The sequence below is a fragment of the Muscardinus avellanarius genome (genome assembly GCF_963383645.1).
Source record: "Muscardinus avellanarius genome assembly, chromosome: 11".
NCBI classification, from domain to species: Eukaryota; Metazoa; Chordata; class Mammalia; order Rodentia; family Gliridae; genus Muscardinus; species Muscardinus avellanarius.
The window spans coordinates 92,060,399-92,073,389 of record NC_137797.1 but is presented as its reverse complement, the minus strand read 5'-3'; the positions used below and the strand labels follow the sequence as shown (position 1 = coordinate 92,073,389).

The following is a 12,991-nucleotide window of genomic DNA, read 5'->3' as shown; positions in this document are numbered from 1 at the left end:
TGCTTTGAGAAGCTCTGCTTGCCAAGGAGCTGGCCAAACCCCAAGAAATGATCAGGAGACGAGACTCAATGCCCCCCACGGCCTCTGCAGACTATGCACGACATGTGTGCAAAAGTGGGCCCAGGTCACATGGGCCGATTGCTGGGGATTCCAGTCCACAGAGAGTGAGAGAGCTGAAACCTTCAGCAACAATAACTGCCTAGTTCCCCGGCAGGTTTTGGGAAAGTACTTATAGAGAAGGAGGAACAGAGGTGCTGTCAGGGTAAGGAAAAGCCCTCTGCTCCCCCAGCTCCAGGAGGCTCTACTGCACCCCCTACTCCAGGGGCTCCCACTTCCCAGCATCCTGGGGGTAACTGACAACGTGGCGGTTACCTGGTGTCTCACTAGCCTCTGCTCCAGATGCTCAGCCAGCTCCCTGCCCCGAGCTCAGCACTCAGTGTGGAGTCGGCTACATGTATGAGGGGAAGCCAGGTGGGGGTGGTCTCTGGGGAAGAGTACCACCCACCAAAGGGAACAAGAGGGCCAAGCAGCCCCTGGGGTGGAGCAGGCAGAGCTGGTGGAGGAGCAAAGTAGAAGGCGGGCAGCGCACATGCAGGACTGTGAGCAGTCGAGGGAAGTCTGGGAAAAGGACACAGGCGGTGTCCCTCCCAAGCATCTAGACGGGGCCCGCACTGAGGAGTCCAGAACGACCTCCACATCCCACACTCCTAATGCCTCCGGAACTCTATGCCCCACTGCAGCCCCAGACCCCAAATTCTTTCTCTGGTCAACCTTCTTTCTCTCTTTACTTTACATACTTTCCTCTCTTCCTCTTCTTTTAGGTGCTGTTTTATTAAAAACCATCAGAACCTCATTAAATATGTATTCTTCCAAATGTAGGGCACTGCCCTGCTCCGTGAAAATGCCTACTTCTCTTTTGGAGAGGAGTGCAGGACAGTCCAGGAAGAAGGAAGAGGTTGGGCATGCACGTGCCTGTGGAAGAAGGCAGCCCCAACAAGCCCGAGCAAAGCACGGCCAGCCCTCCGCCTCCACCCCACCTCCGCTCCCTAGTCCAGCACCCCACCTTGGCAGCACAGGGCTGCTGGCTGGCAGGCTGGCGGGAGGGCAGAGCGAGACAACGCCATGGCTAGGTTCCTACTGCATCAGAGAAGCGACCTGATTTCCTGCTTGGCCATATCTGCATTTATCAGAGACCAAAGGCAGAAGAGGAGGTAAAAATAATAGAAAGGGCATATACAAAATTAACAACTACAGACGATGCACTCGAACTGGATATTATCCCTATCCGGAGATACTCTCTTTCTCTTTTTGGTGATATCGGGGATTGAACCCAGGGGCATAACTCTGAGTTAAACCCCCAACCCTATTTTATTTTTTATTTTGAAATAGTTTCTCACTAAAATGTAAAAAGCCTCACTAAGTTGCTGAGGCTGGCTGTGAACCTGCAATCCTGTCTCAGCCTCCCGGGTACGGGGATTACAGGTATATGTCACCACACCTGGCTTAGAGATCTTCTCCGAGGGTAGAAATAAGAACAAAAAAAGTTTAATACTCCAAGCAGGCTTCTTCAACTGGGCATCTCTACTACTGAGTGAACCGTATGATGGCCATTTGCAACCGCTGCTCCCCTTAGCTGAAGCTTCTTTCCTTCTCCCTTGATCCTCCTGACACTTAGTAATTCCCCCCTGATAAAGAGCACTGGCTCCCTTGGTATTTCTACTCGAGATCCATGACTGGACAACGCCACTGGCTTATTGCCCTAGCCCTTCTCCTGAGGTGCTATCCCTGTTACTCGATGCCTTCCTAATACTAGCATCTATGTTGGAGGCAGAGGTACTATGGTCTTAGAAGGAGACAGGTGGACAGAGAAGTCACCGAGGCGTTTACAGTAACACAAACCCTTAGGACTAGCATCCAGTCTGAATGCTGGGCAGACGACTGCTCGGCAGTGAATGTTCTTTGTATGGGTCAACAGTGTTAGCAAAAAAAAAAAAAAAAAAAAAAAAAAATCTGGGCCTTGGCTGAGTGACAAATGTGCAAAAAGCGAGAGAAGGAACTATCTCCATGCCCCTGCCCCACCACACAGCGTGCCCCATTCGGTTGGCTCTCGGCATCCCATGCCACGGGTTCATGCTCTTTTACCCTCTCATGGCGGGGGCTCTGCTTGCCACGGCTGCCGGCATCAAGATCCCTGTATGTCTGTTGACAACAAAGTAGAAACTTAAACTGCATTCAAATACTCTATTTGGACCTACTAGGTGCAGTGGGAAATTCAGTGTAGAAATCCACACTCATTCCAACACACATCCTGTGTCCCTACGGGTCCCACCCGCAATCCCATCTAGTCAGATCCCAGTCATTCCGCCACCTGTCCTCCCACGAGGCTGGCGACATGGACAAATCGAGAACTACGGTTAGTACAAAGGTGAACAAACGCTTCTTTCACACGGTGGCATGAGGTCAGAGGCATTCGATGCAAGGTTCAGAAGGAGAGCAGGTTGGTAAGGGAGAGGGACACTGGCTGGAGCCAAGGATGACTGGAGCAGCCCAGGAGACTGCAGGGGGGAATGCTCCTGAACAGAAACACGGAAGGAGGCACAACTCACTGCGGGGAGAAGTGGATGAAGACTACAGGAATTTCAACCCAGAGACAGGAGCATGTACGTGAGAGGCCTGGAAACCCGTGAGACGGGCACAGGCCTGCCCCGCTGAACTGAGGACACCAGCAGCAGAGCAATGGTGATAACAGGAAAGACCACCCTCGGTCACTAAGGATTTTCATCATGTAATCCGGATTCAATTCTGCACACATTACTTGCTGTGTGGCTTTGTGCAAATTACTTGGCTTCTCTACCCTAAGGCCTCCGTCTCCCCATCTATAAAATAGAAATAAATAACAGTCCCTGACTCCTAGTGTTAATGTGAGGACTGAGGTAATACATGAAAGGAAAGTAGAATACTGCCAGGTCAGAGTAAATACTCAAAACTGTTAGCTCATACTTAGAGGTAAAGCACTGAGCAGCTAAACCCAGCACAGCTCATTTTTAGACCCATGGGTGCAAGTCAGGTCTATAAAATCAGACTATTACTAGTGGTCACTTTTTTTTTTTTTTGCGGGTCTGGAGATGGAACCCAGAGGAATTTGACCTCCAAGCTATACTCCCTACCCAATTTTTTTATTCTTTATTTGGAAACAGGGTCTCACTAAGTTGTGGAGAGCCTCACTAAGTACCTGAGGCTATCCGCGAACCGCGATCCTCTGGTCTCAGCCTCCCGAATGCTGGGATTACAAGCGTGAGCCACCACGCTCGGCTAGTGGTCACTTTTAAACAGGTCACCTTAATTGAAAGTATGTCTTCCCACAGATCCTGCACTTAAAAATTAGCACCTCTTTTTATGGGAATAAACCACAGAGGTCGACAAAGCCATTCTATGAATACACTTCACCTAAGGGTGCGCACCACAAACACTTGCTGGCATCTTTACTGGCCACGTCTGTGGTTAACTCTTCCATAAAGCCTCAGTTCTCGAGTGACCTTCCTGGAGGGAGTGGGGCGGATGGGGAAAGGTACCCGCTTGTCACAAGGAGTTGAACAAGCAAGAGGCAGGCTCTCAGAACCAGAAGGAAGCAAACTCATGACCCGAGGCTCTATAACGCTTCCGAACCCCCATCTTAACCATACTGCATTGGACAGCAAGAGAAAAATGGCTGCTGTGGTCAGGGCTTCTGGGCCTCACGTCTCTGACAAATTTGGGTTACGTTTTAGTTCATGGTTGCATATTTGCGTTCCCATGGTGATCAAATTGCTCTGGATTTGAAAGTATAGCACATTGTCTAGGTCCAGTCAGGACTCATTTGTAGCAGTCTGCATCAACACAAGTTGCTCTTTAAAAAGTGGGCAAAAGAGTGGGTTCTCTATACGGGCAGGCAGGAGGACAGAACACGAGCATGCAGAGATGATCACCTTCTGGCTGCCCCGCGCCCGGCGGGCAGGAGGAGTGGGGGGAGGAGACAGTGTGATCACTTTTTTTGGGCAGGTCCGAGAACGCTCCTTTCCCCGTCGCTTTTACATCAACCGACAGAAACAGAGAGAACACTGTTGAAACAGTGGCACAGGAAGGCTGGTCCCAGAAGGGCTGAGGGCGTAGCCAAAGCATCCCAAGAGCACCTTACTGCCTCCAACCTCGAAGCAAACCAGTGGGTGGCTGATGCAGTCTGTTTGGCCTCCAGGTGGGACTGGCACCTTCAGGGAGGCACGGGTGGTGCAGGTAACCTATGCAGCTAGAAGTTGCAGTGTAGCACTTTCTGAATGCCAGGGGTCAACGGCTTTACAGGGGGCAGTTGTGTGCTTGTGTGTGTGTGCGTGTGTGTGTGTGGGGGGGGTATATATAAGTATAGAAGTAAGGCAGATGGGTCCAGACGGACAGGGGATTTAACACTACCTCTCAAAGGCTTGGTCACCCCCCAACAACAAAGCAGCCTGTGACCGTATGCCAGCGGTGTCTCCCTCCTCAAGCCTCACTCAAAAGTTATGGGAAACTCCAAGACAGCACAAGAAACGAGGTATAATAACTGAGCGCATTTCACTAACTGAAGACCATATGTACGTTCCTGGCTTTTTCGTCATCCTGCTCCCTCCATTAATTCCTTTGTAAAAGAATGATTCAGAAAGCTCGTCTGTATTTGAGAAACATTCACACTTTATCCTTAGCTTCTCTGATTCCTGCCAGGTAACTCCGTTTCCTCTGCCCAGAGGGCTGCGTGGGGCCTCAGAAGGGCGCACCTGGGTAGAAGGCTGTGAAGTCGGGAGGCGGGGAAACAGCCTCAGCGTCTGTTCCCATCTCACGGGAGAATCCACTTCCAAACCAAGTCCTGTTCGTGTGGGAGTCTGCCTGTGGGATGCGCCCGAGATCAGAAGGCGAAAGGGTGGAGAGGAAAGAGCCATGCTGTTTACACAGGAGGGTGAGGCGAGAAGTCACTGGCAGGCAGAGCTGTTCATTTCCCTTCTTCCAAACCATGACCTAAGCTAAACTGGTCCTCGTGCCAACTCAGCCATGGCCGCCATGCCTGCCACACCCTCCCACCTCAGTGGGAGCCACTTCCAAAGAAACACACAGTGAGTCTCAATGAGCTCCTGCCAGTCAGCCCTGTTCCTGAAGGCAGAAGAGAGGGTGACCACCAGGGCAGGGCGGAAGCAGTGCCCGGCGCCTTGAGTTCCTCTGTCCCTGGGTCTCTGTAGCACCTGACACACAACCACCTCTAGCTTTCGGGAGATAAGAGGGCCAAGACTCGTGAATTAGCATTGAGAGAAGACTGCAAGTGACCATTATGATTTTCACATATTAAGCTGTGAGGTGTGGTACTCCACCATTGTGGAAGGTCACAGTCCTCACCTCCTCACAGCCAGCAGCACCCAAGAATCTGACAGGGTGCTCTGTGCTTATGGTTTCTCACTTAACCACTACCCAGCTGCTCTTTCTAACTGTAATCTCTGATGCTCACCTCATAAGATTTATGTTTGGCTTTAAGGGTTCTAACTTGCTGCCCAGAAGGCCTGCCAGTACCATTCTACTTTACTGACCATGACCATAAATAATCCAGTGACAAGCTGCACAGGCTGGATGAAGAGCAGCCTCCAGGCAGAGCCCTGCACAATGCTACAGGCTTCCTTGGCAACTCATAAGCAGCCCCACAAAACCAAGCTCCTGGTGCCTCTTCAGTGCATCCGTCTCTGGTCTCTGTTAGGACAGAGGCTCCGCTGGGCGCCTCCAGCCACACTCACTGCCCCACACTTCCCAGGAAGCCTACCAAGGCCACGGAGGCACGCACCATGCAGGCCCCAGCCTACCCACACTTGCGCAGGTGACTCCTGACCTCCCTCCCGTTACAATCTAGCGTAGAGTTCACGTCCTCCCTCAACAGATCCTCAACTGAAGATTATCTTTCAAGTCCTACCTTCCATTGAGACTTCAAGGAAAAGGATAAAAAATAAAACACAAATAAATTCTGGATGAATTTTTTTCAGAAGATCTCCTCTAGGCATAGAAAAAGAGGTTTGACTTCTGCTGTGAGTTTGGACATTGCTCTCAAGATTCCATCTTAGCTTCATGGGCCACACCTTTCATGTAGAATACTACTATAAGGTTAGAAAGGGAACATTTTCCCTGAATGAATGTAATTTGTGGGGAGAGAACTGGGGATTAAACCCAGGGGTGATTGATTTCCTTCTAAGTTATACCCCTAGCCCTTTTATTTATTTTGAAATAGGGTCTTAGACCCTAAGCTGCTAAGCTTTAGCAACTTACAGATTTGAATATGCAATCCTCTTCTAAGTATCCCAAATACTAGATTACAGATGTGTTCCATCACATCCAAACCCTGAACACAATTTGTGTGTGTGTGTGTGTGTGTGTGTGTGTGTGTATGGTGTACTCGTTGAATCCAAAAGGTATTCTACCTTTAAAATGCATCCCCAGCCCTATTTTTTTCCCCTCAGTACTGGGGATGGAACCCAGGGGCATTCTACTTCTGAGCTACACTCCAAGCCCAATATTTTACTCTTTATTTTGAAATAGGGTCTCACTGAGTTGCAGAGGACCTCACTAAGTAGCTGAGGCTGTGCGAGAACCGTGATCCTCCTGTCTTAGCCTCCCAAATGCTGGGATTACAAGTGTGTGCAACAACACTTGGCCCCCAGCCCTATTTGATTCTTTATTTTGAAACAGTCTCACTAAGTTGCAGAGGGCCTCACTAAGTAGCTGAGGCTGGCCGTGAACTTGCAATCTTCCCATCTCAGCTTCCCAAGTACTGGGATTAGAAGCGTGCATCACGACTCCCAGCAGAACACAAATTAAATGAAGTCCAGCTCACCATTTCTCAGTGCCTCCCAGCAACAGAGGCTACCCTACAGGATAAGGGGCGAGTGAGGCCAACTGTGGGCAATGCTAGTGGAATCCAGGGTCAGCACATCTGACCTCTCAACATGGTACCAGTCCTACATGATATCAAACTACGAGAATGCTAATCCAGGCTTTTCAAAAGAACCTGCTAAACTGTGACATGGAAGAAAATGCAGTAGAGCTTCCAATCCCTCTGACAGGCTTTCTATTATAGACCCGGTGTTGTGACTTACTCCCTTTCTGTACTGAGAGGCTTCATTATGATATTGCCTAGGCAGGCCTTTAATTCCTGGGTTTGAATGATCCCTTGCCTCAGCCTCTCCAGTAGCTGGGACTACAGGTGTATATCAATCACCACACCCTATAAAATTATTTCAAATGTAAACAAAATTCATGAACACATTTGCCCAGGGTTTGAAATAAAACAAATTTGTTCAAGACAAATTTTATGGGTAATGTTTCCCCATTTCACGGGAAAGGCTCTACTTCCTCAATTCTCAGGCTTGTTGAAGGCAGAATTCTCCCTCCAGTGGAGACGAGAAGGCACACTAGGAAAAGCCAACTTGAACAAATGTTATAATAGCAAAAGCCAAAAGGTTAATAAGGTACCTTAACAAAGTACCATATCACTTCAGCTACTTTTAAGGCCAAACTAACAGTCTGCCCTTCCAACTGGTTTTGCAAATCCTAAGGAGTTAATTATGGAATCAAATCAGCATTGTCTGTGACACGTTTTCCCAGAGTCTGGCTGGAAGGAGCAAGAGCCTTCGTGCCCTTGTAGCCAGGGTTCCCCAGGGCAGGCCTGACCATGGGCCGGCCCAGAAGCGGGACAGGGTGGAAGGCTTGGGGCAGCAGACCCTGTCTGGTCCCTGGAAGTTCCTTTACCTGTTTCCACTGGGGGATGGAAGCAGGGCGACCCTGCTCAGGCAGGCAGCAGGACGGCTGGCTGACCCCACGCTCTTGTGTTGGCTGTGACACACAGGCCAAGGGTGGGTGGGGACAGGACATGGAGACAAAACAAAATAACATCCATTAAGGTAGGAGAAGAGAGAGAATGAGTGCCCATGGGGAAAAGACACACAATCGTAAGTGGGGGAGGCAGCAGAACTAATTCTTAGAAAGTTCTTAGAAAGTTACACTTACAAAGCAAAGTGCAGAACTGGGAAATAAAAGCTGTGAGTCTCATTATCCTCTTCCCAAACTCAGTGCTGTCTGTCTAAACTACTTATCCTGATTTGAAAAATAAATCTTTGCCCCCCCATCAAAATGAGGAAAAGAACCTTCTCTTAAAGGCAAACTTCCTGCCAGGGAGAGTGCTCCATCCTTTCTGAGGGAAGAGGAATGCCAGCGCCTCCAGGCAACCTCTAATGTTTCCCAGCAAATACTACCATCCTTCCTGTGAGCCACAGTACAAACAGGTTGGAGGGTAAGCACTAATAACCAAAGATGAGAAGTTAGCTGTGGTCAGAGTCCAAGCAAAATGAGTGCCAAGGGCCTGGCCCACTGGGTCAATGGCTTCTGAGTACAGAGAAGATGAAGAAAGAGTGAAAAGAGAACAAGGAGGATGGACGCCGTCTTCCGGACGCTCTTTAAGGTCATCAGAGAGTTTTCTAGTAAATCTTCAGTGAGAACATCAAGATCTCAGCACACCTCCTCTTGACTTTTACATGAGCAAGGGAGATGAGCCCAACAAGGATATCTCAAGGGAAATACTGCTTAGCACTCTAATGCATGACTCAGGGGAGTGCACCTAGTGTCCAAGCGCTCACGTTCCCAGCAATATCAGGGAAGAGAACCTGCAACATACAAAAGCAGCTTTACTGCAAGAATGTGCACTTCTCTTTCATCATGAAAGATGGGAAATAACGGAAACATCACATACTAGAGTGACAGCTACAAAGAGCATGGTATCTACACATTTGGCAGGTGCTTGCTGAGTGTTTTGAACAACGTGGGAATGTGTTTAAGGTTAAATGAAAAACAGAAGAATGGAAAAATGTATATTAAAAAATGACCTCCACTATGAAAACAAGAATGCACTGAAAAAAGAGCCAGAAAGAAATGTTGTAAAATATCAACAGAAGTATAGGTACTTTCATTACCTTTACTCTACTTTTCAGCACTTTCATTAATAAGCATGAAGTTATTTTATAATTTAAGTATGTATCTGCATAAACTTGTCTGAATATAAATACGTATGTGTATATATTTACTTAGTTATTTACTTATTTTTAGATCCCTCTGCTAGAGTTGGTCGCAGCTGCCTCAAACCTGAGCTGAGGTTTATAACGCAGCCCTGAACATCAACAATGAGCTTAGGAGACACTTGTCTCTGCCATGGTTAGTCATGGGAAAACCAGACCCTAGTTGAGCCCATGAGTCCTGGGTTCTGTGACAAGGCTACCTGCTAAGACTGAAAAGTGCTCCTTTCTGTCCTACTTGGCAGTCTGGGACAGCGAGGTGGGAGATGGGCTTACCTGTCTCCTTACACCAGTGGACTGTGCAGGTGCGTTCTCTTCAAATTTGGCCAGCAGCTGGGTTGCCATGTACTTCACTTTGTTTTGGTTCCCGACGGCAACATCCATCCTCCGGTCTGTCAGGGTGCTCACCAGTGTGGGCCTTTCGCCCCTGTAGCCCCGAGGAGCTTCATCCTGCCCAACAGAAATCACCGAGAAGCAGACTGTTACAGGAGCCTCCGGACACGCTTCCCTCAATGTGTGTCAGGATGTGCACAGCAGCTTTGGGTTGAGCTTAGCAGCTCTCTTCAAGGCACAAATCTCCAAACAGCCAGCAGGACCCTGCACAAGGGCACTATGAGGGTACACAGACTTGTGCTGGCGTCTCCATATTCCAGAAAAGCTGCTGTGCTCTGCCACCTATGTGACTCCAGAGTGGTAAGAAGGCCTCAGCACACACGTGCATATTCGTTTCCTGGTTGCTTTCCAGAAAACTAAGGGCATCTGCACACAGAAATTCTCATGAAGGATAAGTATGCAGAGATCTAGCAAAATCCACCTGGGAACCAGGAATTTAACCCAAAAAAGCGCAATTCAGTGTAATAATTCTAGCAAATCCTCAGATAAACCAACCTCACCTCCTCCGACTGACTGGTCTTTCTCCTCTTCCCAGCCCCATCCAAGTCCTTTTCCTTTTTATCCTGTACCAAGAGAGGAGGGGCGCTGTGTTATTCTGGTCACCACATGTACCATTAGCTCTCCAGCTGTCAGTAAAATGAAGCTCGCGTGCACGCACCTTGGGAGAACGCTTCCGAGAGATGGTCTGCCCGAGTTTGCTCAGGAAGGAAATGGGAGACTTGGTGCTGGCTATCAGGACTGCTTTCTCCTCAGCATTCAGGTCCACAGTGTCTGGGGACAGAAATCGGCAATGTTCAAGGAGAGCCCTGAAGGGCCCCAAAGTCCTGAGCAGAAGCACTCTCTCCTGCAGGGGACTGTGGAAAAGAACCTCTGGAAGCTCATCGGCGAGGATGTAGCCGGCAGAACTTGGAAGGAAACACCATAAAGGAAGCTCATACTTGGGCCGAGATGTTGAGCCCTTTCTCCTCCACCCACATAGACAATAGTGTCTCTTTCTTCCAGTAGACTTTTAGTTACAAAAACCTGCACGTTTGCTTCTCAAAAGTCAGAACCTGCCAGGCGTAGTGGCGCACGCCCGGCTTGGGAGGCGGAGACAGGAGGATCGCGCAGGTCTAAGCCAGCCTCGCTGGCTTAAGAGACCCTGTTTCCAAATAAAACTATAAAATAGGTCTGGGAGTGTAGCCTGGAGGTAGAAGGGCTTCCAGGAATCCCAGTACCACCAAAAAACAAACAAACAAAGAGTCGGAACCTGTCTGTGGTAGTTATGGCAAAGCGCTGACGCTCCCCCTCTGTGACAGAAGTTTCAGGCCAAGGGGAGGGGAGGGAGGGAGGCAGAACACTGTGTGACCAGGGCCATAGTCTTAACAAGGGCTCCCCCTGAACGGGTGTGCTCATGTTACAGTTCTCTTTTAAGAACTGCATACATAATTAGGAAAAGCCACAGTTCTCTATAAGGATTATGGGTTAAAAGACACTGGGAGGGGTATCATAAACAGTGTAGATTCCAACATTTTCTTTATATTTTTAATTTACTGACTGATTGTGGTACTGAGGATTGAACCCATGGGCATTCTACCTCTGAGCCACACCCTCAGCCCTATTTTATTAATTTTTTTTAAATTTTGAAACAGGGTCTTGCTAGGTTAATGAGTCTCACTACTTGCTGAGGCTGTCCTTGAACCTGCAATCCTACTATCTCAGCCTCCCAAGTACTGGGATTACAGGTGTGCACCACCACGCCCAGCTACAAATGTTTTATTAGTACCACTAGTAATTAAAACTAATGATAAACTGTTAGCACTTACTAAGAGTTCCAATTTGCCAAACGTTCCTTGTAGCACATCACACTGTAATTATGTATATTATCCCCATCTTACCTATGGGGTAATGGAGGCATAGGGAAATTTCATAACTTGCCCAAATCCAAGCAAGTGAAAGTTCTGGGCCATAAAACCAGGTCAGGCATCATGGTCAACACTCTTCAGCATTATACCACATTTACTCCATAGGACAATAAAATGACAACAGGAATTTTTGTGTAGCACCATGACAGAGACAGCAAGCTAAGGACCAAGGAAAAATTTGGGGGAAACCCCAAGAGGTAGGAATAAAAAGAGGAGCCAGAGAGGGACTAGTTAGAGAAGAAGAATGGGCCTAGTAAGACACAGGGTCACAGCAGCTGAGCAGGAAGAATTCAAGGAAGAGGACGTTATTCCACAGCACTGAATGATGCGGAGGAGCCGAGTGCACAAGACATGAGAGAAGAATATGGATCCGGTGGTTCTTCCTGACACTGGGAACAGTCTTGGGAGAGCAGAACAAAGGGAAGCGGAATCACAAAGAGTCACGAAGCTTATACAGAGAGGCCAAAAGCAGGACCCCACCCCTCCTTTTTTTGCAGTATTGGGGATTGAACCCAGGAGCATTCTTCTTCTAGGCTACACCCCCAGTCATATTTATTTTTACTTTGAAACAGGGTCTTATTTCTAAGTTGCTGACAGCCTCACTAAGTTGCTAAGGCTGGTTGCAAACCCGTGATCCTACTGTGTCAGCTTCCCAAGTGCTGGGATTACAGGCATGCGCCTCCATGCCTGGCAGATCAACCGCTTCTTCCGAAAAACTGGTTTAAAAAAAAAAAAAAAAAAAAGGAGAAGGCCAGGAGAAATTTTTCAGGGAAAAAATGTTCAGACAGGAATGAGTTTTTGCATACTTCGTGGTTAACTGAGAACGGTTTGGGGCAGGGGGAGGGGCCTAAGAATATACTACTAGAAAAGGGAAAAATAATAAAGCAAGCTTTCGCAGATTTTTGCTGATGGCCAAGCAGCAAAAACAGTAAGCCTGAGCTTGGTGACACTGTGTTGTCCTGGCAAAGGACACAGCTGGAAGGAAAGAAAGACAATGCCGGGCAACGGTTCCGCAAGATGAACGGAGGACCCTCTGCCACGCGCACCAGGGCCTTACCACTGGAGGAGAGGGAGTCCTTGAACATCTCGTAGAACTGAGTCAGGTACATCACCATGGACAGCTTGTCAGGCTCCCCCACCGAGGCCATGTCTTTGCCTGTCATGATGGGAGAGATGCCCAGTTCCTTCTCAGCAATATCAAAGGCCAGCTGGTTATTCTTCTCCACATTCTGCTCGTCCAAAGAATCAAAATCTCTGAGAATAGAACAAGGAAGATGAGGTCAAGTCGGACTAAGAGTCCTCAAACCGGAGTGAACAGTAAGTATCTCAGTCCTCTGACTACAGCCGAGGCCGCAGGGCGTCACTAGGATCAGGTCTGTTTTCCTCGCCTCTTCTCCTTCCTTGGACCAAGGAAATACAAGGCATCCTCATGAAAAAAAAAAAAAAATGACTGAAGAACTACCCAATAAAGGGATACAGTTGAAAAGACTTCTCTCATTTTTCCAGTACACAAATTTACTAAAATGTAAGCTCAGGACAGGAACTATCTTTAATATGTATTCTCTTGTACCTCGGTGTCCATACATCTTAAAC

At 48.3% G+C, this 12,991-nt stretch overlaps 1 protein-coding gene across 5 annotated transcripts in view; it reads right to left on the bottom strand.

Moving 5' to 3' along the window:
* MICAL3 (microtubule associated monooxygenase, calponin and LIM domain containing 3) overlaps window positions 1-12,991 on the bottom strand; it is a gene marked incomplete at both ends in the record, with an annotated part of 127,667 nt that overhangs the window by 97,783 nt on the left and 16,893 nt on the right. For 3 of the 5 annotated variants that reach the window (XM_080705673.1, XM_080705674.1, XM_080705675.1), the window contains 7 exons: window positions 2,143-2,199; window positions 3,966-4,064; window positions 7,786-7,869; window positions 9,378-9,551; window positions 9,995-10,057; window positions 10,153-10,265; window positions 12,456-12,652. In XM_080705673.1, coding sequence (XP_080561799.1) covers window positions 2,143-2,199; window positions 3,966-4,064; window positions 7,786-7,869; window positions 9,378-9,551; window positions 9,995-10,057; window positions 10,153-10,265; window positions 12,456-12,652 — 787 coding nt within the window. The remainder of the gene's footprint in view (window positions 1-2,142; window positions 2,200-3,965; window positions 4,065-7,785; window positions 7,870-9,377; window positions 9,552-9,994; window positions 10,058-10,152; window positions 10,266-12,455; window positions 12,653-12,991) is intronic. The other 2 variants (XM_080705676.1, XM_080705677.1) reach the window with 2 other exon arrangements.